This window comes from Cynocephalus volans, chromosome X (genome assembly GCF_027409185.1).
Source record: "Cynocephalus volans isolate mCynVol1 chromosome X, mCynVol1.pri, whole genome shotgun sequence".
In the NCBI taxonomy this organism is placed as follows: domain Eukaryota; kingdom Metazoa; phylum Chordata; class Mammalia; order Dermoptera; family Cynocephalidae; genus Cynocephalus; species Cynocephalus volans.
Window position 1 is genome coordinate 6735629 of NC_084478.1, and position 27865 is coordinate 6763493.

The following is a 27865-nucleotide window of genomic DNA, read 5'->3' on the forward strand; positions in this document are numbered from 1 at the left end:
CAGAGAGACAGAGGGTGACAGAGGGATGGGGAGAGACAGAGAATATAAGTGACAGCCTGGGGTTTGGAACAGGAAAGCATCAAAACAGCCTGATGATGTCCTTAGCTGGGAGGAGCAGGGGTGTGGGGCAGGAAGATGGAGATAAGTAAAAAAAAAAAAAAGCGAACCTAGTTTCAGCATCTCCTGTGCTTCTGGATATCCACCCCATCTGGCACCCCGTCAGCAATTGCCAGCACCTGTGGAAAGCAAGCTTTTGCTCCTCCAGACCTTATCGAAGGTTGGTAATAATGCTGCCTGTCTATGTCTCAAATCCATCCTTTCCTACCCTGTGGCCTGGTTCAGCCCGAGAGCCTGGTTCCTTCGGTTCTAGAGCTACAGAACACAGCTAGCTCAGGGAAACACTGTGCTTCACATCAAAATCATGCCACCACATCCCCCACAGCACCTAAACAGTGGCCCTCCATTTTCAACATTTCATGGTTCACCCAAAGAGCCGACCCTCCTAAATGTTTCAAAGGACATGACTGTTGTATGAAACTTCCTACATTCCTGAATGTACCTTTCTTAATGAAACTGCCAAATTCTAATAAAATGCCTCTTATTTCCTTGCACTAAGAAACAATTCAAATATTAGAAATAAATACATATATTACAAAGAGTAATAATATGACTGACACAGAGTCCTGATAGATTCTTTAGAAAAAAAAAAGGATTTAACTAGAAGCCTTCATCAAAACAGTCTGAAGTTGGTTTTGTGTTATAAGTTTTTAAGCATTTATTCAAACCAATTTTCTTTAAGTAGAAACTTAACGGTGTCCTGAAAACCCCTTTGGTACAGGGATTCCATTTTCCTCTTGCTTGGTGGGAAGAGGGCTTGGCTGAGCCTCACCAGGTTTGCTAGGGACAACTAGAATAGAAAGACAGAAATGTGAGCTCTAGGATATTACGGTTCAGGTAAATACACATTATTTTTAGAGTCGAAGTTTTCTTATCATAGACATAATCAGCAATAACAAAATGTAAGTAGGAAAAAATTAAACTTAAGAAGTTAACTCCACCCACAGACTAGATGAGGGTTTCTCAACCTCGGTACTGTTGACGTTGTGGGCCAGCTGCTTCTTTCTTGTGGGGGGCTGTCCTGCACACTTCAAGATGTTTCACAGCATCCCTGGACTCTATCCACTAGATGCCAGTGGTACTCCCCAGGTGTGACAACCAGAAATGTCCTAGGCACTGCCAAATGTTTCCAGGGTACAATGTCGCCCCATGCTGAAAACTAAGACTCCATTAAAGGAATCGATATTTTATGTCAATTACTCATTTGGGACCCTAAGTTTTTCTCCAATATGTGTATATATTTCATTACCTTCATCTTTCTAAACAAATGATCTAACTTAAAACTGCTCTGATATCCTACCAAGTTTAATAATGTAAAAACAAGGCAAAGAAAAAGAAAATATTTCACAAATTGACAATTAATGAGCTGCAAAAGGACTGCACACTGACAGTCCACAGGCACCCAGGTGCCCATGCAGGATGCATGTTGTAAAGTATTTGAAAACTTACTCCTGGGAAGATGCAACTTGCATATAAAATTGTCAACAAGATTCCAGGGCTTGGAAAGCACGCTGAATTCTGCAGGGATTTTTAGTAGATCAGGACTCTTCAAATATCACTGGACATACTTACTCACCATTATATCCTGTTTGGCGATGTTCACGTACAGATCCAGCTGCCCTTTGTCCTGCGGGGAGATGTCCAGCCGTCCACTGAAGGGAGAGATGGTCACCGTCCGGCCCACAGGCAGGACTGGAAGGCTGTTGGTGAGGCCTCCATCCACCCACTTCTGCGGAAAGAAAGGCCAGGGTCAGCACATGTCAACGGCACTCCTCTCACATGAAGAAAAGGAGCACAGCTTTCTCAGCAGGGCTTTCTTTCCTTCTCATAAGATCCATGCCTTGGATAGAATCTTAAATTACTATTTCTGAGGACTAATCCAATTGGGGAATCTGTTTGGGGAGCAAAACAAATCTTTGTACATATATCCGTTACCAATATAAGAACTGTGGACAGAATCAGGAAATCTCCCCAAATGCTAAAAAACTTTAACTAGGTGATTTTACATAAGATGCACCTAAATTCTTACTGACTGCAGTGCGTGCCTAAGAAGCTGTGTGTAATTCGGGTGGGGCTCATCATTTAATCCAGTTTACTGTTGACACTGAACAACACATCCACCACCAGACAGGGTTCCATTTCTATCATAAGAATTAGAAACTGGCATTTTCTGCAGCAAACTTAAAACTAAATAGAACATCCAGAAACCTTTTTATTTCCAAAGTGGCTCCCCTGTACACGAAGCAGGGGCTTTGTCCTAAAGCCATACGGAAAGGGAAGTGTTCTAGAAGAAACAAACAGCTCTCAGAAGGAAGCTGGTGCCCTCAAACCTAGCCCCAGAGGAGTGTGATGCACAGAGCAGGGAAGACCCCTTGAGGAAGAAACTGAAACAGGGTCTCAGGGCAACCTCCTGAGAGAGAGGAGGAATGAGGGGATGTTCCAGGTGTGTGTTGCCTTGGTTCTTCTGTCCACAGAGCTGTGCACTGAGAAATGGCGAAGGAAGCAGTACAAAGATCCCTGCGCTGTCTATTCCAAGGCAAAAGAGGCCCATTGTATCCATGAGCTTATGCGTTTCCCAGTAGTATGTTTTCAAATACTTTACAGCATGCATCCTGCACAGGCACCTGGGTGCCTATGGACTGTCAGCGTGCAGTCTTTTTGCAACTGATTAACTGATTAATATAATTAGCCATAGCAATAAATAAACACACACAGAGAAATAAACTGCAAATTCTCCAAGCTGTATCTGTCGTTAGTAACATCCTTCAGATAATATGCCAAAAAAAAAAAAGCGAGGACAGAGAAACAGGTCAGTATAAAATGTCCTCAGTAAAAACAATTAATTCATTTCCTCTGAGGTCTCTCTCTGTTTTATGTCATTCTTGCTTGTTTTTATTTCTAAAGCTGCTGACGAAATGATTGGTATCACGTTATTTACGAAAGCCTTGGCTAGTCATCCTCTCCTCCAAAGGGAGTAAAATAAATAAATAAATAAAAATGGGTTGAAAATTTCTTTTGAGGAAATTGCACTTTGATGGAGGAGAAAGTGTAAATGGATTGGATTTAAATGAAACTGACCTGGATAATTTGCATATAGTCATTATTTTTTAAAGAATATAACACAAATTATTATATAATTATATTATGTATATTATAAAGATATGTGTATTCATATGTGTATGTGCATACGTGTGCATGTGTGTTTGTGTATATGTGTATTTATGTATGATGTATGTGGGTGGGTACACATATATATGCATAAAATATAGCAGGTGATGTAAATGCAATCTAAAAAAGGGAGGTCTCCAAGAACAAGGCCCCGATATATCTAATTCTATCTTAGAGCCTGGTTTTTTCTTTTTTTCTGATTGCTTTAAGTGGGAATCCCAAATTCTGGAATAGGATAAAACCCAGGCGGGGAGAAAAAGATACCTTCTAAAATTATCTCATTGAATATTCTCAATAGAATCTGTCACCGATGATGTAAAAATTCACATAAGTTTCATCAAGGAAAATTAAAGATATGTCACATAACTTTAAGTAAGAGCTCATTTGACTTACTCAACTTAATGAAAAAAAGGGGAATTGGGCTCATTAAATTGAAAAGTGTTCTGACTATGGGGTTAATGACCGCTGTTTCTGGGAACTGAAAATCTTTTTTCCAAACTCTACTCTCGTTAGCTAATTCTGATTGGATAAATGACTAGAGAAAACGTATAGCTTATGAAATGACCTGATTACATTTGCAAAGATCCCAGTTCCTCTGCAATCCACGATGCCATCATCCTGCCAGCTCTGATATTCCAAGTCTAGTACGTCTTACTCCTGATTCATGCTTTCATGGCCTATCCCACTCAGAACGACCACACATCCATTCAGGCATGCTGATTCCAGCAAGATTGCTGGAAACAACAATCACAGCAGCAAATATTCCTCAACCTCTGTATTAGTCTGTTTCTGGAACTGGGTGATTTATAAGAAAATGAAACTTATTGCTTACAGTTCCTGAGGATGAGGAGTCCAAAGTCCTGGGAACATATCTGGCAAGAGCATTGGTGGTGGTGACAGTGATGGCAGGGTATCACATTGACAAAACGGTAGAGCAGAGAGGGCAGAGAGGGCAACTTTCTCATTCACTCTCCTTTGAAAGCCCTCCAGACCACAACCATGACCACCACTTTTAATCCGCTCACCACAGCATGGTCCTACAATCTAATCACCTCTTCAAGGCACCACTTTTCAATTACTACAATAGGATTTCTCACCCTCCACAGTTACAGTGGGGATTAAGCTTCTAAGATATGAAACTTGGGGACACAACTCAAGCTTCAGTGAGTTTTGGGGGGACATAATTCCATCCCTACGACCTGCAAATTAAAAGTGAAGACATTTTATATCTTGTGTTCTACTGATTGCTTAAAATCCTGCATACTAAATATTTCTGTCCATGAATTCTCTGGCTGTCTGTCACATATTCCTGATCGTCATTCCACATTCTCGCCTCAAGGGCAGCATTTTGTATGCTGGTAGCTACTGTCATGTGCTTCTATGATCGTAAAATCGTCCTTAATAAAAATAACTGCTGGTCTTCCTCAGGAGAGTTTTGTTGTTATGTTTGTTACTTTTTGTCACATAGTACCACGATCCTCAAAGGAAAGGGGAGGCCAAGTACATAAACATTCCAGGGCAAAATACGCTTCTAAATCAAACGCTCTGCTGGCCCTACAGCTGCTACTGCTCAGTACTGCTGCGGGCCCTCTATCGTTTTCTCCAGTCTCTGACCAGATTACAAGCATGCTCCACATTCAACTCAACTGCCTAAGTCCAAGGAGATATACACAAACAATTATTCAATAGAAAAGAACAAACTCATGCCCAATTCTGGGGCAGATGTCTACTGTAATTGATTTCTAAAAGTGCCTGCAATGAACACCAGAATTTGTGGGATCACTTCTAAAGAGACAAGAGTACCTGTTTTACCTAAACAGGTAGACCGGTTCACCTGTCAGACAGAGCTTGTTAAATTTTGCTTTACACGCTGACATATTATAGGTGCCTATTAAGAAAATGCTATATAAATTCAAGCAACTGTTATATAATAAGTAGAAAGCTTTAAAAAAAAAATGAGCAGTTATGTAATTCCTACCAAAAGAGCCTATTTGTTCATTGGGCAAGCACACCCTGAGCATCCAAAGTGTGCCCTGAGGTGTGATAGACACTGGGGATAGGTTCGTGATAGAACCTCCATGCAGGGCTCAATTTTCTTAAGATGTATTTTGCTCAGAAGACAAATGAATAAAAAATACTTTGTTGGAAGAATGAATAAGACATTGATGTCTAGAATTATTATAAATTCCATGACACAGGGCCTAATAGTTTATAAAGTAATTTCAAATTTACCATTTAATTTGATCTTTACAAGAGCCCTGTAAGGTAGAAAGGTCATGCAAGTATATTCAGTTCTCTCATCTTACAGAAGAGGAAATTGAGGCCTGCAGGATTGCTTCCTCTACGTCAGGGGCTGGTAAACTATGGTCCACTATCTCCTTTTGTAAATAAAGTTTTATTGGAACAAAGCGACAGCTTTTTGTTTACATATTGTTTACAGCAGCTTTCTTATCACAACAGCACAGTTGGACAGGTGTGTCCACAGAGATTATGTACCACAGTGCCGAAAGTATTTACTATCTGATACTTCACAGAAAAAAGTACAGGAAATAAAATATCTTCTGCTGTGGAGCACACAGGCAAAGAGGGGGAGAGTCAGTCTCTCTACTTCAGTTCACGTTCTTTCTCACACAGTGTAAAACAGATTGAGGCTCCATGGGAGCAGGGCATGGCAGGATGGCTTTCTGCTGGGGGAGCGGGGAGCGGACAAAGAAGGAGTAAAGGTGGTTTTTAAAATAATTTTATATTTGCAAACATAGCTTCTTTGCTTTCATGATATAGGGTACAAATAGACATGCCCAACAGAGCATTACTGATCTGTAATTCTTAAAGAAGAGGGGAGAGGGAGAGAGAAAAAAGGAAATATCCACCTCCCAGATATAGGTGAGAATTTCCCATTTGGGGTAAAGAAAAACAGGAGGTGAAAAGAGATAGATGAGATTTTTTAATCAAAGGGACACAAGTTAAAATAAAAATTTTAAAAAAGAGGTTGAGAAACCCTGCTGTACTAACTTTTATTAAATAATGATCCTTGGTATACTGCTTTCTTAGTTTTTGAATTTTTGAAGGTTGACCAAAAACGATGACTCCAGATATAGAATTTTGAGAAGACACCAAAGAGTTATTTAGCAGGTGACAATCTATCAATGCTATACAGAAAATGTTTCCGGGAAGCCTAATATGTTGTTTCAAAAATTAATTAGACAATGGGAAAAAGTAAAAATTTGCTGAAAAATAAAAGGCTTCTATTTTAGAGTAACTAAACTGATACCCAAATTTCCATCCAGCCAAATCCGGCTGCTGGCAAGGCCAGCTACCACTGGTTCCTATGTCAGTGACTGAGCTACACTTCCACGTGAAACATCTAAGTCATGAAGAAATAGGAGCCTAAGGACCACGGTAATAACTTTATATAAACACACAATAACACAGAGTGTGCTGCAATTATCTTTCCCACAGATGTGAGCAAATAATAAAAGGATTAATAATCTATAATGTGAAAGCTTCAATGGACCAGGCTAATACAAGGATAAATTTTCTATATATGTTCTTATAATATTATACAGCCAAGATATTACTTGAATTCTAACCTAGGTGAAAGAAAACACCTCAAAATCCTACGGATTTTCTCTGATCTGCATGTATCATTTCAGGAGATGATTCTTCTCTGGCATTTTAGTCACCTGCCAATACTAATGCTATTATCTCTTAAAAATATATTATAATAGTTAAGAACTCCTCTCGAAAACTCCTATTCTTATTCCAGATTGATGACAAGAATCTGTGAAAACACTGCCTAACAGTGTGAACATTCCTGTGGCTTATTCTATCAATGGAAAGAGCTCATATGTACTGAAGAAAAATTCACTAATTAAAAATACAAGATTTAACTTTAATTTATTTCCATTCGTTCATTTACTCAGCTATTAATAAGAATCTACTATAAGTAAAGCACTAAAATAGTTATAAGATGAAACCAGAGAAAGCTACAGAAACTTTAAACATCATATAACAAAACTAAGCAATTTCCAAAGACAACATACCACTTTTAACCACAGGTAGAGAGTTTAGGAAGGACTTGTATTGTTATTTGCTGTGGTTTAAATTAATTTTAAGTCTTATTAAAGTATGATGCTTCTGAGTGATTAATAATTTTTTAATAGAAATATTGGATCTACAAATGTATCTTAATAAAATCTAGTATGTTTAATTCCTAAGAAATACGAGAGAGACATAGAAACAAGGAGGTCTGTATTTAAGGAAAGTCACAAGAGAACAGAATGGACTTTGTCCCTTTGGCCACAGCCCACTTTCTCTAAGTTCATTGACTCTATGCCACAAATAAAAGTAACACCAAGTCCGTCCTCTCCTTATGCCACCCCAATCTCCCTCCCTTCAGAAAAACCACCAAAGCCAACAAACAAATCAAAACCTGAGCTCCACGAAAACATTAAAATCAAGAAAATGACAGGTGATTTCAGCACAACTGAAATTTTTATGTAACCTACATCATAAAAAAAGCTTATACCCACAGTAAAGCACTGCATTTAAAGCAAAGTTCACATTTCTCTAGAAGTGAAAAGATTCTAAAACATAACTCGGTATAGAAATCTTCTTAGATTGTGAGATGTGATCAGGCTTATAGAATGTCAGTAATAAGCAGAAAATGTCACTTGCAAATTGTCACTTTCTGGCATTAACATGATGCGTGGTCTCTGTGGCTCTCCATCAATCATTATTTGCATGGGGACCCCCTCATTGTAGACTCCATTAAACAAACAGAAGAAAACCAAATGCTTTCTGAAGACATAAGATTCAATTCAACAAGTAATTATGATGTGCCTACTACGGATAGACACCAAGTGATTGGCAAGACATTGTCCTGGGACACTGTCCAAGGTCAAGAGACTTTCACAAGTGGTTTCCATCTTTCCCACAGCTCTGGGCTCATGCATTCCCTGTGGTTTAATTGTTGCTGTCATTCTAAGTTCATGTCCAAAGCATTCAATCACATAACGGGAAACTTCATTCGGAACATCTGATTCCTCACACCTGACAGTTTTAACCATTCTTAGTATTCCTGTCACACACCCAAGGAACGGTGGTGGGTTTATTGAAACAAAATGAGGGACATATTTTTTTGAAAGAACTAACAAGTCAAAGCAGAGTGAGAGGCACAGCAGAGATACAAACATCAGAGATCTTCTCGGGGAAGTGGCCCCCTTCCTAGCTAAGTGACTTCAGTGAAAGAGATGAACATCTGCACATCTTAATTTCCTCATCTGTGAAGTTGTGGGTAATAATCCCGCAGCAAATAGGAGTAGATTCTGGTACATGCAATAATAACGACAGAAGCTTTACTTCTTTTTCTGGTAACAGGAATACGGAAGGTAGACTGGTATGGTAGGGCATCCCCTTCCCCAATCACTCAAGACCCAGGCATTTGCAGCTCACTATCTGGTCATCTCTAGGGTGTAATATTTGGCCTCATGATACAAAATGTCTGCTGGAGCTCCAGCCATCACATCTAAGTTCTGGGCAACAGGAAAGAAAGAAAGGTATAGAAACTTCTTTCCTCTAAGTCTCACAATAATTCAGTTTACATCTTCTTGGCCAACAATGACATGGATGGCCACTCTTAGCTGCAAGGGATGCTGGGAAATCTAACTTTTTAGTTATACAGCAATAGGTCCAGCTAAAAATTGGGATTCTATTACTATGGAAGAAGAGAAAACTGTATATTGGAAGAAAACCTGGAGCCTCTATCACTTGCCTCTTCTTCATAATTCTGTTATTAGTATTTTTTTAAAAAGAAAATATTTAGCATAGTCTTAGAGCACACTGGGCTTCTGTGACTCAGCTGTGTTCTAAGCTGTGTCTATTTCATTCACCTTTCCCCCAAATCCTACCTCCTTAAATATCACTTAGATACCGTATTTACATCCCATCATCTCGGTCACTACCTCTTAATTTGTTGATCATATTAGCAATTCTGATGACTTTTGACCTCTGAACCCTCTTTTCACAGTAATATCTAATCTCACGTAATGCCTTAGGATTTATTTATTTTTTTTACCACTCTGTCATTTTTGTCATGACTAGGGTATATTATAAAGCAATAACTTGAAATAAAAATTATTTTAGATTTCAGATAATTATAAAATTATAGCATCTTTAGCTCTATTCAAAATCTATCTGTAGGGCCGAGCCCGTGGCGCACTCGGGAGAGTGCGGCACTGGGAGCGCGGCGATGCTCCCGCCGCGGGTTTGGATCCTATATAGGAATGGCTGGTGCACTCACTGGCTGAGTGCCGGTTACGAAAAAGACAAAAAAAAAAAAAAAAAAAAATTTATCTGTAAAAATAAATGTTGACTTTTACTCATATAACAAGAGAGCAAACGATACTTAACTTACTTCAAAACAGTTATGTAAACTATGATACATCGCAAACAAATTTTTATGACAAAATAGATCATGCTTTCCTTGGAAACAAAGTATTAGCTCTGAGAGACAGTATCAAAATAGGAAAGCTTGTCTGCTTTCCATGAGCTGATGTTTAAATTATTTTATGTTGCTCTTAAAAAAAAGAGAATATTTTGTTTCTAACTGGCGACTAGACAGCTATATGTAAGTGCATCACTGAAAATAATATATTGTATGCATATGGTTAATAAATAGTCCAAAGTAGCCATAATAGTCATTCTTTGTCTGTCATTCTTCACAGCTACATGGCCTTCATCCACTTATCTAACCTCTCCGTGCCTCCACCTTCTCATCTGTCCCACTTAGACAGTCACTCATCCCAGGGCCGACTGGTTTGAGGCAAGAAGCACATGGGAAGCACGAAGAGGATTCAAAAGACCAGGAAAGCGTAAAGGAAAACATCACAAGTCAAAGAGCAGAACAGAGACACTTCCTCAATCATATTAGTCAAGAGATTTGTAAAAATCTGTTCCTTTGTGGTGAGACCATCAATTACTTGAGCACAGGCACTAGCCTGGGCCCTCAAAGTGAGTGAGAGAATGAATGAACGAATGAATGAATGATACGTGAAACACTTTCATTACTCATTTATAAATAAGCAAATACAAATTACATACATATAAAAAAATGGCATGTATTCATCCGAATGAATATGTGCCTGATCTCTGGTATATGCTAACTAAATGCTGTATCTGATTATAAAATACATATATCTGAGCCGAGCCCGTAGCGCGCTTGGGAGAGTGCGGCACTGGGAGCGCAGTGACGCTCCCGCCGCGGGTTCGGATCCTATGTAGGACTGGCCGGTGCACTCACTGGCTGAGTGCTGGTCACAAAAAAGACAAAATAAAATAAAATAAAATAAAAATAGAATAAAATAAAATACATATATCTTGTATGTACTAAACACATAATGTATTTGATTATAAAATCCTTGATTATATATCTCTGGCATGTGCTAAACATACACTGTATTTGATTGTAACATACTTATGTCTGGTATGTGTAAAATCTATACTGTATTTGAAGATAAAATGCATATGTTGAATGAAGGTGCACGGAATGGCAGACAGGAACAGATGCGATTCTGCTTTTAGAAGTTTACAGACAGGGCTATGTATAGGACCCTATTAGGGGGAAAAAAAGTCTTTCGCTCCTTAAAAAAAAAAAAAAAAAAAAAAAAAAAAATTTTAAAAGATGAAAATGAGAGCATTCCAGTCCACCATTCCCATTTATAAGATCTTGACAAGGCGCCACAGCCCTATTACTTAATTCTTTTCTGTCTTAAATAGAGACAAAGGTATTTATGAGGAATAAAATACATAAACTTATTTGGAGCCATCAGAATAATCATAAAATTGAATTTTTCAAAGAAAACATATTAATATGGGGATTAGGTTAATTCCTCAGTTATAACGTTACCTGCCCTTTGTATTCCACGGGTTTCAGTCCTGCATAAATGGGCACAAAACTGCTAGCTAAGAGAACCTAGATGGATAAAACAAAGAAACAGCTCATGAATACAGGCATTAACATTCAGATAATAAAGTTGATATATTACTTACTATAAAAATCTTATTAAGTGAATAAATCTCATATATTTCAAGAGCACAACTGCACATACTGAAATAAAAGATAACACTTTTAATATCTGAAAAGACCCTAAAGAGATAGGTACAAGTACATGCTCTGACTCAACTTCATCTAAGTAAAAATCAGCATTTTAATTGTAGACAACCAAGTCACTACAATATTAAATTTAAGGTAAATCTAAATTCCTGAGTATGTACAGGTTACAAATAAATTATTTACAATGTTCTATCATATGCTGGAAAAATCATTTTAAATTTTCATTCTTATTTTCTAAAGGAACAACCCCCTCTAATTATTACAGGGGAGATTAGCCCCTAGCTCAGGGATGTTCTAATTTATGTCATCAAGATGTTGCTAAGGGAACACATTTTATGTTCTAGTGATGTGCTCAGGGTATACAATGGGACCATAGCAACTAGGTCATTGGGAACATGGCAAGTACACTTTATCTTCCATTTAAAAAGTTGAAAAAGATTGTCATTTAGGATATTACCATTCCTTCCAACAGAAAAAGTTGGGGTCTGACAGCTTTTCTGAAACATAAATGTTTTATTTTTCAGTACAGCTTCCAAATCACCAGTATTCTATTTGAAAACATATAGCATTAGATACTGAATATTTAAGCTATAATCTTTCGACTGATAAATGAAAGCCTCTATGGCTGTGTGTTGTCAAAAATTTCATGAGATTTTTTTTTTCCCACATACATTACTCAGAAATGGATTATGGCCCAAACACTGATTTGTAAATCATCTGTTCAGAATTATTTAGAACTCAGAAGGCATTTTCCTCAAAGAAACAATTTTATAGGTATGAGTTTTAGGTCAGCTCTCAAAAGCCTATTTATTCTGAATCACAACTAAATTATAGACCCAGTCACCAGTGTAACACAATTTTTATAGGAAAATCCTCCCTGAGTTGCAACTCAGCCCAGCTGGAACCCACTCTTGCCACCTTTATTTCTGCACTGTGTACATGGAACTTGGCATTTGCCTTCTTAGGATGTGGCTCTTACTTGAACACATGTCTCCTGTCTCCTCATTTCCAAAAAACCAACTGAAGGGAAAACATCTTGGGTCTCTCTCCTTGTATGTCCAGCCGCTCCCAGGGCTAATATTCAACAAATATCTGTTGGTATCGCTCCCTTCTCTGTTCTAGGAACACAGACACCCAACACTTCCCCTCACGCTCACCAGTGGGAGAAGCAAGGACTGCCCCTTGCTGCTGGTGGCATGCTGCATGCAAGGGTAGACAGAGGTCCTGGTTGTGGCAGCTCTTATAGCAATAGGCTGATGCCAGGTGGCCAAAGAAGCTTCTGTGGTGGCCAATTCACTGGCCACTACAGAACGACATATGGACTCCGGCAGGAAAGAAAGGAAACAGTCCTGTGTCAAAGGGTTCTGTTGCAGCAGGCTGGTGCTGGGTGCCAGAAGCAGCTATGTAACTAGCAGGCACGAATGCCAAACAAAAACACCAGGCCCCTTATTCAGAAAGTATGAAGAATTTCAGCATTTCAACAGTGGAGCATTAAACCAAGCATAGGGCCCTTCTGAGAGCGGCACAGGTTGCATGCCCATTAAGTAGACCCTGCTAAGCACCCTCAAATATAGTACCTCATTTAATTCTCTCACAACCACTTTTCAAAGAGATGAAGTTCCTTGCCCAAGGGTCTCTCAACTAATACGTGGTTCAGACTGCACGTGGGCCCAGGTTTATTTTAATATAAAATATACATTCACATGTATTTTTACCAGGGCCAACATATACATGTCAGGTTTCTTACATTTGTGTGTTTATTTTTTTGTCTTTCAGCCAATTTTATGCACATTTATCCCAATCCCTTGTTTACTGAAATACTGAAAGCACACTAAATTTTGGCACAGCACTGTTTCCCACAGGACAGTAGCTGCTTTCATTCATTTTTTATGTATTTTTTTTATCACAAGTAACAACCTCACATAAGATCTATCAACCTTCAATGTGTGCCCTACCAAGCCCTTCATCTCCAAATCTCAGCTTTCAAAAAATGCACGGCATAGTAGAATGGTGTAACAACAACAGAATGATGGGTTGTTATATTTACCGTGCCCACTGCACAAAAAGCCCCAGCATGAGCATCCCCTGAGGTGATCTACGGAAAATCACTTATTAAATCAATAAGGGAGACAGGATAAAAACCCAGTATCTTCATTTCTAACCCTCTCTCCCGGCAGCAATGACATTGGCAGTTGGGTATTTTTCAGAAGAAGGTTGTTTACAGTTAAAGTAACTGCATTCACCCTAACTAAATCTGGCCTTATCATCAACTGGCTACTCCTTTACAAGAAACCATCGCAGAACCCGGGTATGCTGTGCAAGCACAATGCAGCTATTTAGTGAAGTTATTCGGCAAAGGCAACATTGGACCATAGCAATAACTAGAACATTTGTGGAGAGTGCACATATCGTGAAATTACAGTACTTAGAAGTATTTAAAGGACCAAAGACACATTGTAAATATAACAATTTATTTCATCATTCAGCAGAGACGTGCGCCTTGCAAAACAAATCACTACCCTTAGAACAAGAATTATGTATTGTTTTTTTTTTAATTCCCCCTGATGTCAATGTATAATGTGGAGTTTACAAGTTAAGGCTTGAAATGCTGTTTTGAGGCAATGGGATGAAAAAAGTATCCAATTACTTTCCTACAGGTAATAACAGTAAGAATCATCCTGAATGATATGTAAAGTGCAGCGAACAGGTCAATTACCTGTCACTCCTCCAAATCAACATGTCTGTTCTTGTCCTAGCTCACTCTCCCTTTACGTGGACTAATGATTTGAACATCTAACTACATTCAGTAGGAAAACTAGCTTAAGACAGTTAAGAACGAAACGGTTTTCCTTATTTTTTGTCGACTTACTGCCATTTTATTGCAGGCAAATAGGATTTTCTAAGGAAGAAGATAAAGATTGACATTCTAAGGTCACTTAATAAAATAGTATGCCCACGCACGTGCTTTTAGTGTGTGTGACCTTACAGTATTCCTGGCGAAATTTATCTTACCAACAGATCTCAATACATTTAGATCAATGATTCCCAACTGGGAGTGATTACCCCCCTCAGGACACGTTGCAATGTGTCACAACTGGAGGAAGCGGGTGTCCTACTAGCATTGACTGAGCAAGGTCAGGTACAAGACACGGGGCAGGCCCTATCACAGACAATTAGCAGGTCCCCATATCAATAGCACCACAGTTGTGGTTGAGAACGCTGACGTAGAAAGCAGCTCCCTCACTTGGTACAGCACTTTAAACATTATACAGTTGTGAAACCACTGATTCGATTTTCATTTTATTCTTACTAATATACAATGATAAAAATAAAAGTGACTTCCTGTAGCAACAGTATAAAACATCGCCAAGTGCACATTCCATACACGTCTGACTGGCTCTTTTCATTTCTCATTTTATAGAAAAGAGGTGTTTAGAAAATTATGTGGCCTACCTTCCTTAGAGAGTAAATTCTCAACACGTTTCATTTATGCCTAAAGTTTACTATGGAGTTTAATGAGAATCTGGCTGTTTAGATAGAACCTGCTTGTGTAGTTGAAATTCAAAAACAGATTCAAATTTATCTTCCCCAGGCTTTCCAAGATAATGACCAATCTTAAATGCAGTCCTTATTTCACCTTTGCAAGGCTAAATGTGAGAGGATCTTGCTGTAAGAGCATTTTCACTATGTGCAAGGAAATTCAGGACATTGTAGCAATGGAGACACGGTAGCTGTTCCCAAGAGGGCCAGCAACACCATTGCGTGTGGAAAGTCTTCCTGGGTATCTACGCCAAACAGCGTTCGTGTATGTCAAAAGCCCATTTCAAAACACATGTGCATCATTTTTAAACATAAAGAATTCAGCGATTTGTACCAATTTAGGGAAGTTGTGGAACTCCACCAGACCATGGCCCAGTTAATCTAAAAATCATTTCTACTCAGCCATGGAAGTGGCATATGACATTTTCTAAACAAAAGATTTACCTCCCTAGTTATGCTTTGCTAAAGGCTAATATTAAAATGTGTTTGGATTTCCTGGTTGCATGTTGACTTCTGAAGAAAAAGAGCCCCCCAAGAAACCTGGAACTTAAAATGAATGTACACACTTGGACATTCAGGGGCTGCTGTGTGGAGAGACACACCAGGAAAGGAACAACTAAGGAATTGTGCTCAGGAACGAAGTGTGAGAAGAAATGGAAGTCAGCAGAGTGGGGCCCCGAAGGTGACCATGTACACCTGGCAAGTACTTAAGGGCTGACAAAGCACGTTCACACAAGATTTCATTCGACCTTCATGACAACATCGGGTAGGTGCGACAGGGTGGCTTCCATCTTAAGATGGAAAAACTGAGGCGCTGAAAAGTTGAAACTGGCCAAGATCCCACAGTCCACCCACAACACGGTTTAGGCAGTGTGTACTGACCCCTCCATTATCCTCTTCCATCCCCATCCTCTTCCGTCCCATCTATCATGTGTCCTTGCAGAAACTGGTCTCAACTTGGCACTGATCTGCTGGAGGCAATGGACCCACAGACATCAAGGATCAGTGGGCTCAATCCTCGGAGGGAACATTTTTCCAGGCATGGCACTCCAAAATAAATCTTTCGGATTGATGGGAAGTGAAGGTGGGATATTTGGAGAAGAGAGCCTCCCGGGGCTCCGTTTGGACTCTCTAAAGGAATCTTCCCTCTGCAGGCCACCTCAAAGTAGCATGGGAGCAGACATCACATATGCATCCCTATCTCCACAAAGTCACTACTGCGGCGGAATGGAATGGTTGGCACAAATAAATTCTGCACAAAAGAATGTCTGACGGTCATGCGTCTGTCTTACAACCGTTTAAAAAGTGGAAAAGATGGAGTTAAATCACTGTGGACATAAGATTCAGAATACTATGGAAATCCAACCTCAAATTAAAGGAATCTGTGGACTATAGACAGTAATTGGTCAATGAGGATTCTGAGAAAACAATCAACTAGCATTGTAACTATCAAATGAAAGAATAACTTTTTATGTCATAAAAGTAAAGTTGATTAATACAATTTAAGTATGAATCACCACACAAAAACAAATTTAAAAAAAAAAGAAGAAGCTCTATACAGTAGTAAAGAGCTATAAAAATCAAATGCCTAAAGATGAAAACTGAGATATAGATTAGCATATTGTTCATGAAGAACAAACTTGATAAATATAGGATTAAAGAATAACATTTACAAGAAAGGTGAGTCCCACTCAGCCTGCAGAAGAGAGAGCTGTGATTTATACAGTTTTTAAATTTCATGACAGCCTTCTACAAGGGTGCTGTCCAGCAGTGTAGGAAGGTTGTCATCCTATCATTCATCATCTACTAAATGGTGGCTTTAATCAACATGCACACAGGGCTTTACTGTTTAAAACACACTTTCACATGCTTTATTTTATTTACTCTCCAAGGTAACACTGGTTAGTTACAACAGTCATGTTATTGTGCTAATTACTCCATTTCATGGATGAGAAAATGGGGACTCAAAAATAATTGCTCCAAGTGGACATGATCAGGAAATGACAGACCTAGACGTGATCACCAGGAGACTCATTCAAAACAAGTAATAATCTCAGAGAGCATTAATAACACCTCAAAGTAAACACACACACGCGCGCGCGCACACACACACACACACACACACACACACACACACACACACACACACACACTTTAAGCCCCAGGTTTCTAGTTGGGTTTTCAGGTACATAGGTGCCTCGTCTATAATAAAGAGTAGCAGGCACCTAGTGGATAATAAAGAACCAGGCATTTAAAAAAAAAAAAAAAACATTTAACTACTAAGTAACAGAATAAATAAGTTAATGATAAAAAATAAATATAAAATGCAACATGGAGCATGAGTTAATGAAGTTAAAAATCACCGGTATTTAGTATTCTCCTTGAGTTCCTTTACTCTAACTTGAGTTTTAATCAATCAATCAATCATTCAGTCAATCAATCTCTCTCTCTCTCTCTTCCCCCTCCATCTACAAAATTTCTGGATACTAGAAGTTAGACCCAAGGTGTGTTGTTCAGAGGCAGGTATGCAAAAGTCCTGGGAGACATGGGGTTACACATCATCAGGCCGCTTCAACTCATGGCTGCAGCACCTCGGGACCTCCTGTGTCTACCTCTGGGAGTGGGAATCGCCTTCAGGCAGCTTGCTTCTCCCTCTCCATCCCCAACTGCCCCCAAAAGGTCAGAACAACCCTCCTCACATGGTTCCACCTCAGACAACATTCTCCCCCAGCCTCATCTTTCATCAGAACATACAGATTTGATAACGTCACTACCTGAGAGGGGCTTCATTCTATTTCCCCTTCATGCTTTTCTCTTCTCTCTCATTCCTAGTCTGCACCCATTCTTAATCTTTTCTACTAAGTGCTCCATGAGTATTCCAGGCATACATTTCATACATTTTTACAGTCACCATCCACTATCAAGGAACTATCCATGCTTCTTTCCTTTTAGTTCTGAAAAAGGTTGAAGTGTTCTACTAAACATTTAGAATGTTTCTTGTGTAACCTTGGATAAATGTAAATTATTCAGTATTCTCCTTACAAGGTATTAAACATTTGTATCAATTATTTCTCTTCTGTTCAATGAACTCAAGTAATTACACCAATTCTCTGAATAGTTATGGTTCAAAACAAAGGAAATAGAAAAATGCCATGTTTACTTTCAGCCTATTGCTGCTATAACAAATTACTACCAATTAAACAGCTTAAAAAAAAGACAAATATATTATCACACAATCTGAACGTCAGCAGCATGCTGAGGGTCTCACAGGGTGAAATCAAGGTGGAGGCAGGATTGCCTGCATTCCCTTTGGGAAGCTCTCGGGGAGAACTGGTTTCCCTGCCCATTCAGATATTAAAGGAATGTATGCAATGCAGAGCCCAGGACCCCCTTTCCTTGTTGACTGTCAGTGGAGAGCTGCCATTAGCTCCTTGCATTGGACTGAATTGTGTCCCCCCCAAACTCACTGAAGCTTAGTCTCCACTGTAACGGATGAGGGTGGGAAGTCCTATTATGGTAACTGAAAGGTGGGACCTTGAAGAGGTGACGGATTTTGAGGACTGTGAACTAGAGAATGGATTAATAATGGTGGTCATGGGCATGATTCTGAGGGCTGTAAAAGGAGAGGACATAAGAGGTTAGTGTCTCTCTACTCCACCATTTCTGTGAGACCCCTGTGTCACTGTCACCACCACCAAGGCCTTCACCAGATGTGTCCCCTGGACTTTGAACTTCCCAGCCTCAGAAACTGTAAGCAATAAATTTCCTTTTCTTCATAAACCACCCAGTTTCAGGAATTTATGTTAGAAGCAACAGAAACGGATTAATACACTCCTCGAGAGAGAATGATTGATTAAAACTCAAGTTAGAGCAAAGGAAGTTGAGGAGGGAACCAAATGATAGGAAAGATCAATGCATTTATCATCGCATCCATCCCTCTGTATTCTCTTTGCACATGGGCTGCTACATCTCAGAGCCAGCAACGGTACAGAACATCCAGGAAAGGTCCCCATGCTTAAGGATTCATGTGCTTCCTTTGGGTTCACATGGATAATACAGGATCATCTTCCCATCTCAAAATCTTTAACTTAATCACATCTACAAAATACCTTATAAGGTGCCATCGTCACAGGTTTGGGGGATTAGTGTGTGGATCTCTTTGGGACCATTCTTCTGTGTATCCCACGCCCACATAAAAGGGATTGCGAGGATGATCATTTTATCCAGCATGAGGCGTAATCAGAGCAAAATGCCAGAGACATGGCCTGTAGTCCCAGCAGGGCTGCTCACCAGCTATGGTATTTTGCCCAGCTCATGGAATACACATCAGCCAGCAAGTCTGTTCTTTCCTTTTCTTTTAAATTAGGCCTATGTAACAGATGTCATCTCAGTTCATTTGTTTATTCATCTCACACTTACTGGGGGAGCACCCACACTGTGGGTGACAGGGTGGTAGGACACAGGGATGCCCTCTTAGACTTACATTCTAGTGAAGAAAAATAGACAGTTAAAAACTAAATTAAGAAGGCAGTAGAACACGCAGGAGGCAAAATGGTGAGAAGTAAATCAGGATGGGATTCAGAAAGATCAGGGCCTGAGAGTTGTGCCAATACAGGCAGAGCAGCCAGGGATAGGCTAATGAGAAGGTGACAGCTGAGCGAAGAATTCCCCCCTTGCTTTACATCACAATAGCACAGGGTCTGCTCTTAGGCAAACAGAAGAGGGAAGCCAACCCAACCAAGTCTTATGTGTTTGTATTGTGCATCAACAACTTGTGACACTGCAGGCACAAGAGGTGACAGATCTTCCCTTTACAGTGTCTAAACCTCATAATAATATAAGAAGAATAGAAAAATATCTTTTCCTAATACAGAAAGACTATTAATTTATAAGTGAGAGAATGGCATAATAGGTACATTGAGTAAAAATGTTCTAATCTATAAAGTTGCAAAGTAATTTCACTTGTCCATTCAACATTTCATTAAGTATTTCAAATGACAGCAACCAAATGATAGTAGACTTCAATGCATTTATCATCTACTACACGTGGAACTCTCATCACTCACCCTCCACGCACTCCCTTCCACTGTATCAAAAAAACTGCCCAGCTTTTCTAAGAAAAGTGCACCCTTCCCAATTTACAAACATTCAATGTACTGTTATTTGGAAATCACTCAGCTGAAATATTTCCCAGAGATTATGAATTCTCAACCAAGCAACTTTCAAAAGTGTTTGGATAGAAAGGCATCAAAACAAAACACAACATGAGATTGAAAAGTTAAGAGACTTGGGAGCTAGACTTGGGTCCCCCTGGCACGCAGGATAACCTTGGGTATGCACACACATCACATAAAATCTTTCCACCCATTTCTTCTTTGTTAAAAATATAAAAGGGTCGTAATAACACCAGTCCTACCTGACTTACCAAAAGACTGTTGAAGGATTGAATAAGAAAGTACATGTGAAAAGTCTTACATAAACTACAAAGTATTAGCTACATAAATTTAAGGAACTATTACTGCTACTAAACTGCTTCACATGATAAACATGAGGCCTGAACGTCAAGTACAGGAGGCCTCAGGATCACAGGGAGCCCTGAGGCGGACTTGGGAGGTGCAAAGGTGGATCCACTCATCAAACACATCATTTACTGACCACTCAACACCTTTCAAGCCTGACATGAGACAAAGGATCTAAAGACTGTGGGAATGCTCATTACTCATATGAAGTATTTAAATTGGCACTTGCTGACTTCCTCAAATGGGAAATGTGGCTTTGTTACCTTAATGAGGTCTTCTCTGGAGGAAAAATCTGAGATCAAGTAATTTTGTCTGGTGGTGGTGTTGGTGATGGATACATGCAGTCGATTCTGGGCTAGCTCGTGAGCGTTGGAAGGAAGAATCGACTCTATTCCGCTTCTAGAGAAGAAAAAGCGATCCGCATTATTTGCCTTTAATTATTGAACGCCTCGTAAATATTTTAGGAGAATGCTGAGCTTGCCACAGTTTGTACAGACAGTCATCACACTCTGTCTTCATGTACTTTGTAGGGAAATGTACTACACACACACACACACACACACACACACACACACACACACACACACACACACACACACACACACACACACCCACCCCTCTACCTCAATAGGGCCATGAAGTCATAGCCGGGTGTTACTGCCCCGAAAGACTGCCTTCTAGTTTCTTCTGCAAACCTGTAGGTAAATTGGTTACATTCCTGAAAAAGAAAATTAATAAGTGACCCTATGAGTTGTCAAAAAAAAAATTCATACAGTTCCATAACTCTGGGCTAATGCCACAATGCACCGGATTATACACACTCAGCCCAGACTTGGGCTGTCATGCTATTGCACAAGTGTGCACATCCCCCACCTGGCCTGGGCCTCACCCACCATTTTTAGCCCCTCAGCAAGTCTTATGTCCTCACGATCCCAATTGTTATTGATTTTTTTCTTTTTAAACCACCTTAAATGGCTTTTGCCCACATCTGAAAAATCCTTGAAGACTGGATTTGAATTCTAATTTAGCACAATCTTTTAGATTTTTTCAACATGATTAGCCTCTTCTCCTACCCCAATTCTGTGGCCTCAGAAGCATTCTGAATGCCGCTCTGTAACAGAGCTAGTTATATCAACACCAATAACAGAAACAGGACATGTGATGTCTGTGGTTTACAGGTACTCAATCAGTCTTTGGAGATTAGTATTGGGCTAATCAGGTATTTTATAAAAGTCCCCCAGGGGCTGCCCAGGGCTTGGATCAACTGAGACTGACTGCTAGTTCATATTCACATACTACTGCAAAGTGTAAAATCACCCCATTGGACAGATGAGAAAACTGAGGTATGGAGAGATCCGTCTCAATATCTCATTGAAAATGAGTGTCAGAGCAGGATTGGAACCCAAGTCTGTTTTTCATTAATTAATTAATTCAGCAACCTTCTGGGCATCAGGCACTGGGATTCAGTGGAGAACGAGATACAGAGTCCCTGCCCTCATGAGATTGAGGAGTGCCTCCAAGAGTAGATCAGAGTGCTGAGTGCTCCCTTGAGGGAGGCATGAGGGTCAGAGTTAGAGATGTTTGCAGCCGCTATGCTTAGGGCTGTAAAGATGAAGGAAAGGGCGAGGAACCAAGGAATGTGGGCAGCCTGTAGAAACTGCAAAAGGCAAGGACCCAGATTCTCCCCTGAGCCTCTGGAGGGAGCGCACATGGCTCTGCTGACATTTTGATTTAGCCCAGTTGTGGAGTATTCTTAAAGCAAATGTACTTCACAGGGCCTGGTTTTCCAAAGCATTGCAGTTTCAAATATTGACCATGCAGAGGACTGGAAATTTTCCTCAGGCTATAAAGTCTCTGGTGTAAGATAAAGATTTGTGGCACAGCAAGGTTGCTGGCTCAAGGACAGACTAGTTACTGATTGTTATGTAAAGATACTGAGAAATTGCTGTAAGAAGGAATGTTTGCTAAGATCAAGCTTTTGTTGATAGCCTTACTGGAATGTCATCTGGCTTGTTTCACTGAAAGTTACCAGCCTATATTGTTAAACTATAACCCTGCCTATGTCTCTTCCTGTAACTTCCTGGTCTGGAAAACAAATGCAGGAAGAGAACCCCAATTCAGGGTTAATTTCCCAATGAAGTGATTCCTCTCACTGGAGGGTCCCAGGAAGATCAACCACTTCGGGGTCTCTCACTGCTCAGAAGGGATGGGCTTTGAGTAATCCTTTGAGTCTCTCTCTGTCACCCAGGGGAAGTGGGGTGACAAATCCATGGGGGGCGAAGCAACACAAAGCAACACCCAGTGAGAACGTTTCAGATGTATTACCTCCAGAACCATAAGATAATAAATGAGTGTTGTTTTTAAGAACTAAGTTAATGGTCATTTGTTACAGCAGCAACAGGAAAACAAATGCAGTGGGCGTCAAACTCCAACCTCAAGGGTTTTCAAAGGCTTCCATCCAGTCTGACATCTAGGCTGGGACCTACAATATGAATAAGAGTTGGACAGAGGACAGAGATCTGAAAGGATGATGGTAAAAACAACTGCAAGAACAACCCAGAGAGAGGAGCAGAACTAAAATGTGTCATCACAGTGAACCACGTGAGAAATAAGTCACACAGGGCCTTCTGAGGCATGCTGAGGAATCTGGACCCTATCCTAAGTCCAGGGAGTGTGTGTGTGGGCGAGGATAATCAGATTTGCACTTGGGTAATATCACTCTAAGTGCTATGAGGTGGGTGGACCACAGGCAGTGCGACTGGATGCCAGCCCACCTGTTAGGATGTCTCTGTAAGATTCTAGAAGAGAAATGGGAGCAGTCCCTAGAAGCTAGAAAGGTGTGCTCTTCCTACTAAGCTAGACCACCCACTTGGCCTATTTCCTAACATTAATTTTAGTTACACACACATGTATCCCTGACCAGACTCTAAAATTATAAGGAATGGACTTACTCATGTTTGAGTTCCGCACTGTGTCTAGAACCATGCCTTGCAAATCATGAGGGCTGCAGAAAGGCTTGCAGCACTGCTCTTACATATCAATGTCTAAATTTGCCTACCACCTAAAATATACCCAGCATCAGGTGCTCCTCTTAATTATTCATGCATAAGCTCTGAACAAGATTAATTACTCATATATTTGTCACAACAGTGGAAATCTCGAGGAACTTACACCATCAGCGAGAATAGAGCTAACACAAATGTGAGTAGGTAGAAAAGTTTGCTAAAAAAACTCAAAGCAATCCTACAGATGGATTATTTCAAATGCTGAAAAGAAAAGAAATAAAATAACCTTAAGTCAAAAGTTTATTTTGGCTGAAAAAAAAATTTTGAAAAAGGGAATGAGGACAGACTACGTAAACAGAGAGTCATTTTCCACTCTCCAGTGTGAGAACCCAATAAAGACTTAACCTTTATATCATAACAATCAGATGATACAACCAAGTCTCCAATTTACTGGAAAAAGAAAAACAAATTATCTGACTTGAAAATATGATGATATCACATCTCAAATTCAGATAAATGATTTAATATCTTAACATCACAGAATTTCAGTTAAGTAAGCAGCAGTATTATTGCAGTATTTCCAAGTCATGTTAATTCTAAATCATGCTTAATACACTTGTAAATTTGCTCAGGATTGGAAACCAAGTCTACCCAACTCCAAAACTCATGATTTGCCCACCTAAAGGCAAGACTGCACTAAAAAGAAGGAAATAATCCCTTGGTAGCCCACTGCTTCAAAACAGCAAGAAGTCTGGGAAGGAGAAAGCCTGCATGTCAAAGCATGTGATTCTATTAGTTTGGGGGCAGTTTTCACACTATATTTTTACTTTTCCTGACTTAAGGTTCTCATCCTGTGTAATCTCTACAGTTCTTAATCACTTTTCCAGTTCCATGTAAATCAACCACATAATGACAGGAAGAAAAGATAAGTGGATTGATTTCTCAATAACTGGCCTCAGGTCCAGTTTGATAAGCAGGTGACAATAGAGTTGAGAATGAGACTGATGTTTAAAATGACGTGGTTTTCAAATTTCAAATGTGACTGAAATTCATTCTTGTGAATGAAGTGTTAAACTGTTATTTTTTTTTATTGTTCAAAGCCACTAGTTATATAAGTAATTAACGAATTTAATACTCTCCACCTCCAGAACTGGATCTCACAAAATACCTAATGAAAGCTTACTTTTATGACTTCTGGATAAATGGGTAGAACTCAGAGCTTCTTATGTGAGAATTAAAAACAAATTAAATTCCCCTATGAACTCCACTTAACAGAAACGATATGCCCACATTTCAAATTATATGTCTATCTGTAAATAGCAGTGAGCAGAGAGTTGTCAACCATACGATTATGGCCTTGAGAACGGGCCCCGTGCTCTTCTCATGAGCACAAAAAGAAGAAATATACTTTGCTTGAAAGAAACAGAGCTGGAATTTTAAGCTAAATAAAAACTCAAGAGTAAACTAAGGCATTTTAGTATTTCCTTATTTCACTGTCACCCAGAACAATCTTTATTTCCAAATCCAGAGCACAGATTCCCAATGATTAAATGTCAAAAGAAGTCTTAACCTTTTCTGTTTCCCAGACAAAGGATTATTTCTCTGTAGAGTTAATTTAGTAATTAACTAATTTTAGTAAAAACTCATTTTTGCCACTCGGTCTTAATTTCTTCATGAGGAACACGGTCTGGTTACTACTTAATTACCTCAATTTTTTCTGGTGCTGTTAGCAAGACAGAAGCAACCAAGGATCCTGCAGAAGCCCCAGCAAAGGCCTTGACATCCTTCAGCAGCCTTTTGCCATGTCTGCAAAGTGCAGATGCTGCCCCCAAGTGGTAAATGCCCAGAAACCCACACGCTGCAAAGGACAAGTGGATGTGCTTCATTTTAGCTGTGGAATTGGCAATACAAAAACAAAAATGCCGTAAGCTGGTATAGCTGATTCCGCATGCTGTGTAGCATTATGCTAATAATTCTTCGAAGGCTTTCTTTCAACATATAATTCTGTTTTAAGCACCGTCTTTTCACTTAATTCTAATTAAACCAAGGAATCTTCCCAGGAAACATTTTTTCCTTCCTCACCTTGATGCAATATAGTCTTATTAAAAAAAAAAAAAACACAACATTCCATATTTGTTGAGTACATCGATGATGCAATCTACTACTTAATTACTTGGCAAGAAACAGATGTATAAATTCCAGTTGGCAAGGCATTTGGTCTTTATCTTGATCTTTTGAAACTTTTTGAAGGGAGGGGATGCTATGGTGAAGACAAACCTTTCTAAGAGACTATATGAAATTCCAAAAGAACACATTTGCTCTGTGTAAGTACATCAGTAAATTTCAAATATAGGTCCTTGTTCCTCTCCCCCATTTCCACCATAAGCATTCATATTTTTTAAAACACTGATATCCACATTCACTCAATAATGAAATAAGCAATTATTCAACAATGTCATATATTTCATTGCCAAGTATGTGAAGATGAATGGAGGTTATGACTGGTGAAGGGAATTGAAGGCTCCATGAAATGTTACCCACACCACTTTTCACTTGCAACACATTTAAGTATATAATTACGTGTTTTCTGATGCCTCAGTGGGCAGGATTTGCCCATGTGAACTAAATCGTGCCCTCACAAGGTTGCCCACTCTGAGGTCCTCAGGGTTTCCTCGGGGGTCCTAGGGACACTGAGATCCGGCACATAACCTAGGAGATCAGCCACACGACCCAGGGACACTGAGATTAGCCACACGTGCCAGGGACACAGATCAGCCACACGACCCAGGGACACTGAGATTAGCCACACGTCCCAGGGACACAGATCAGCCACACGACCCAGGGACACTGAGATTAGCCACACGTCCCAGGGACACAGATCAGCCACACGACCCAGGGACACTGAGATTAGCCACACGTGCCAGGGACACAGATCAGCCACACGACCCAGGGACACTGAGATTAGCCACACGTGCCAGGGACACAGATCAGCCACACGACCCAGGGACACTGAGATTAGCCACACGTGCCAGGGACACAGATCAGCCACACGACCCAGGGACACTGAGATTAGCCACACGTGCCAGGGACACAGATCAGCCACACGACCCAGGGACACTGAGATTAGCCACACGTGCCAGGGACACAGATCAGCCACACGACCCAGGGACACTGAGATTAGCCACACGTCCCAGGGACACAGATCAGCCACACGACCCAGGGACACTGAGATTAGCCACACGTCCCAGGGACACAGATCAGCCACACGACCCAGGGACACTGAGATTAGCCACACGTCCCAGGGACACTGAGATTAGCCACACGTCCCAGGGACACAGTTCAGCCACACGACCCAGGGACACTGAGATCAGGCACACGATCCAGGGACACTAAGATCAGGTACAATACCCGGGCCCCGAATTTACGGACCTAGGGCCGCTTATTTTGGATGCACCGGGCCGGGCCCGGTGCGGGGAGGCTACGCCGCTGTAGGATGCGCTGCAGCCCACGGAGAGAAAATCGGGGTCACCGCTCCGAGGGGACCCAAGCCCCAGTTTCGACTGTATTTCTGCACATGGGGGAGCAGGAAGGGGTGTCAGGTGGTTAGCTCCCAGGTGCCAGGCCCGGACCCCGCAGGCCCAGTGCGTTCTGGCGTTTTGGTGGAGACACGGCGGGTGTTGCCGCCGCATCACCCCCGGCAGCCCACGCTGGCCCGCCCACCCCTCATTCGGCCCCGGCGCGGGGTCTTACCAAGGCAGGCCTGAGGCGCTTTCGTGTTGAACGGCCCCTTTAAGCGGAGGGTGGGGCCTGGCTATCACTCAACTCGGCTCCGCCTATCGAGGCCGGGCCAGGCTCCCCGCGCGCCCGCCCAGGAAGGTCCTGCGTAAGTCCTTGGTGCCGCCTACTCGCGCGGACCTGTGACGTCACCGCGGCGACGCGGGTGGGGATCGCCCGCCTTCCTTCCCCTTCCACCCCGCCGCCCTTTAAACGCTCCACTGGACGTGGCGGCGCCGTTTCCGTCGCTTGGCCGCTTTATCGATGTGTCCCCGAGTACGGGCAAGGGACAAGCCTTTCTTGTCTAGAATCATGTTATCTTCCTACACACAGAAAGGCGTTTTAGTCCCTGTGTGCCTTTAAGCGCGACCCGGTGCGAGCCTATTGATCTTTAATGACCCGCATCTGCTGTACTCCGGAAGTGCTTTTCCCTCTTCACGTCTGTCTTCCGGAAGTGGTCTCTTCTCCCCGCCCTCGCGCCTGTCCCTGTGGTCCAGCTGCTCCTGAGGGCGGAGTCCAGAGGCTGGCTTTGGGGCCGGACGCTCTTCAGCCTTTTGAGGCCTACCTTTGGTTTTTTTCTTAAGTGTTTTTGTTGATTTTTGGTTGTTTTTGGCGGCTGGCTAATCCCT

General features: G+C 40.9%; 1 protein-coding gene across 4 annotated transcripts; it reads right to left on the reverse strand.

Moving 5' to 3' along the window:
- Nucleotides 1-716: 716 nt before the first annotated feature.
- PNPLA4 (patatin like phospholipase domain containing 4) lies at nt 717-27556 on the reverse strand. 4 transcript variants are annotated; one of them, XM_063084162.1, is made up of 7 exons: nt 27213-27556; nt 25169-25353; nt 21081-21175; nt 20721-20856; nt 11192-11257; nt 1694-1846; nt 717-907 (listed from the first exon to the last, which is right to left on the reverse strand). In XM_063084162.1, the coding sequence occupies exons 2-7, from the start codon at nt 25346-25348 to the stop codon at nt 776-778; spliced, it is 762 nt and encodes a 253-aa protein (XP_062940232.1). In that variant the 5' UTR covers nt 25349-25353; nt 27213-27556; the 3' UTR covers nt 717-775. The 4 variants fall into 4 exon arrangements, with proteins under 4 accessions (XP_062940232.1, XP_062940235.1, XP_062940234.1 ...); XM_063084165.1 differs by having other exon boundaries at nt 25169-25320; nt 27213-27236; XM_063084164.1 differs by lacking the exon at nt 25169-25353.
- Nucleotides 27557-27865: the final 309 nt, after the last annotated feature.

Bases quoted from the DNA above. Each gene is read 5' to 3' on its own strand.
- PNPLA4 (XM_063084162.1), bottom strand. From the start codon at position 25,348: ATGAAGCACATCCACTTGTCCTTTGCAGCGTGTGGGTTTCTGGGCATT. The intron at 21,176-25,168 runs GTAATTAAGTAG...TTTCTTTTTCAG, and splicing joins CAGCACCAGAAAAAATTGAG to GAATGTAACCAATTTACCTA. The intron at 1,847-11,191 runs GTAACGTTATAA...TTCTTTCCGCAG, and splicing joins CCGTGGAATACAAAGGGCAG to AAGTGGGTGGATGGAGGCCT.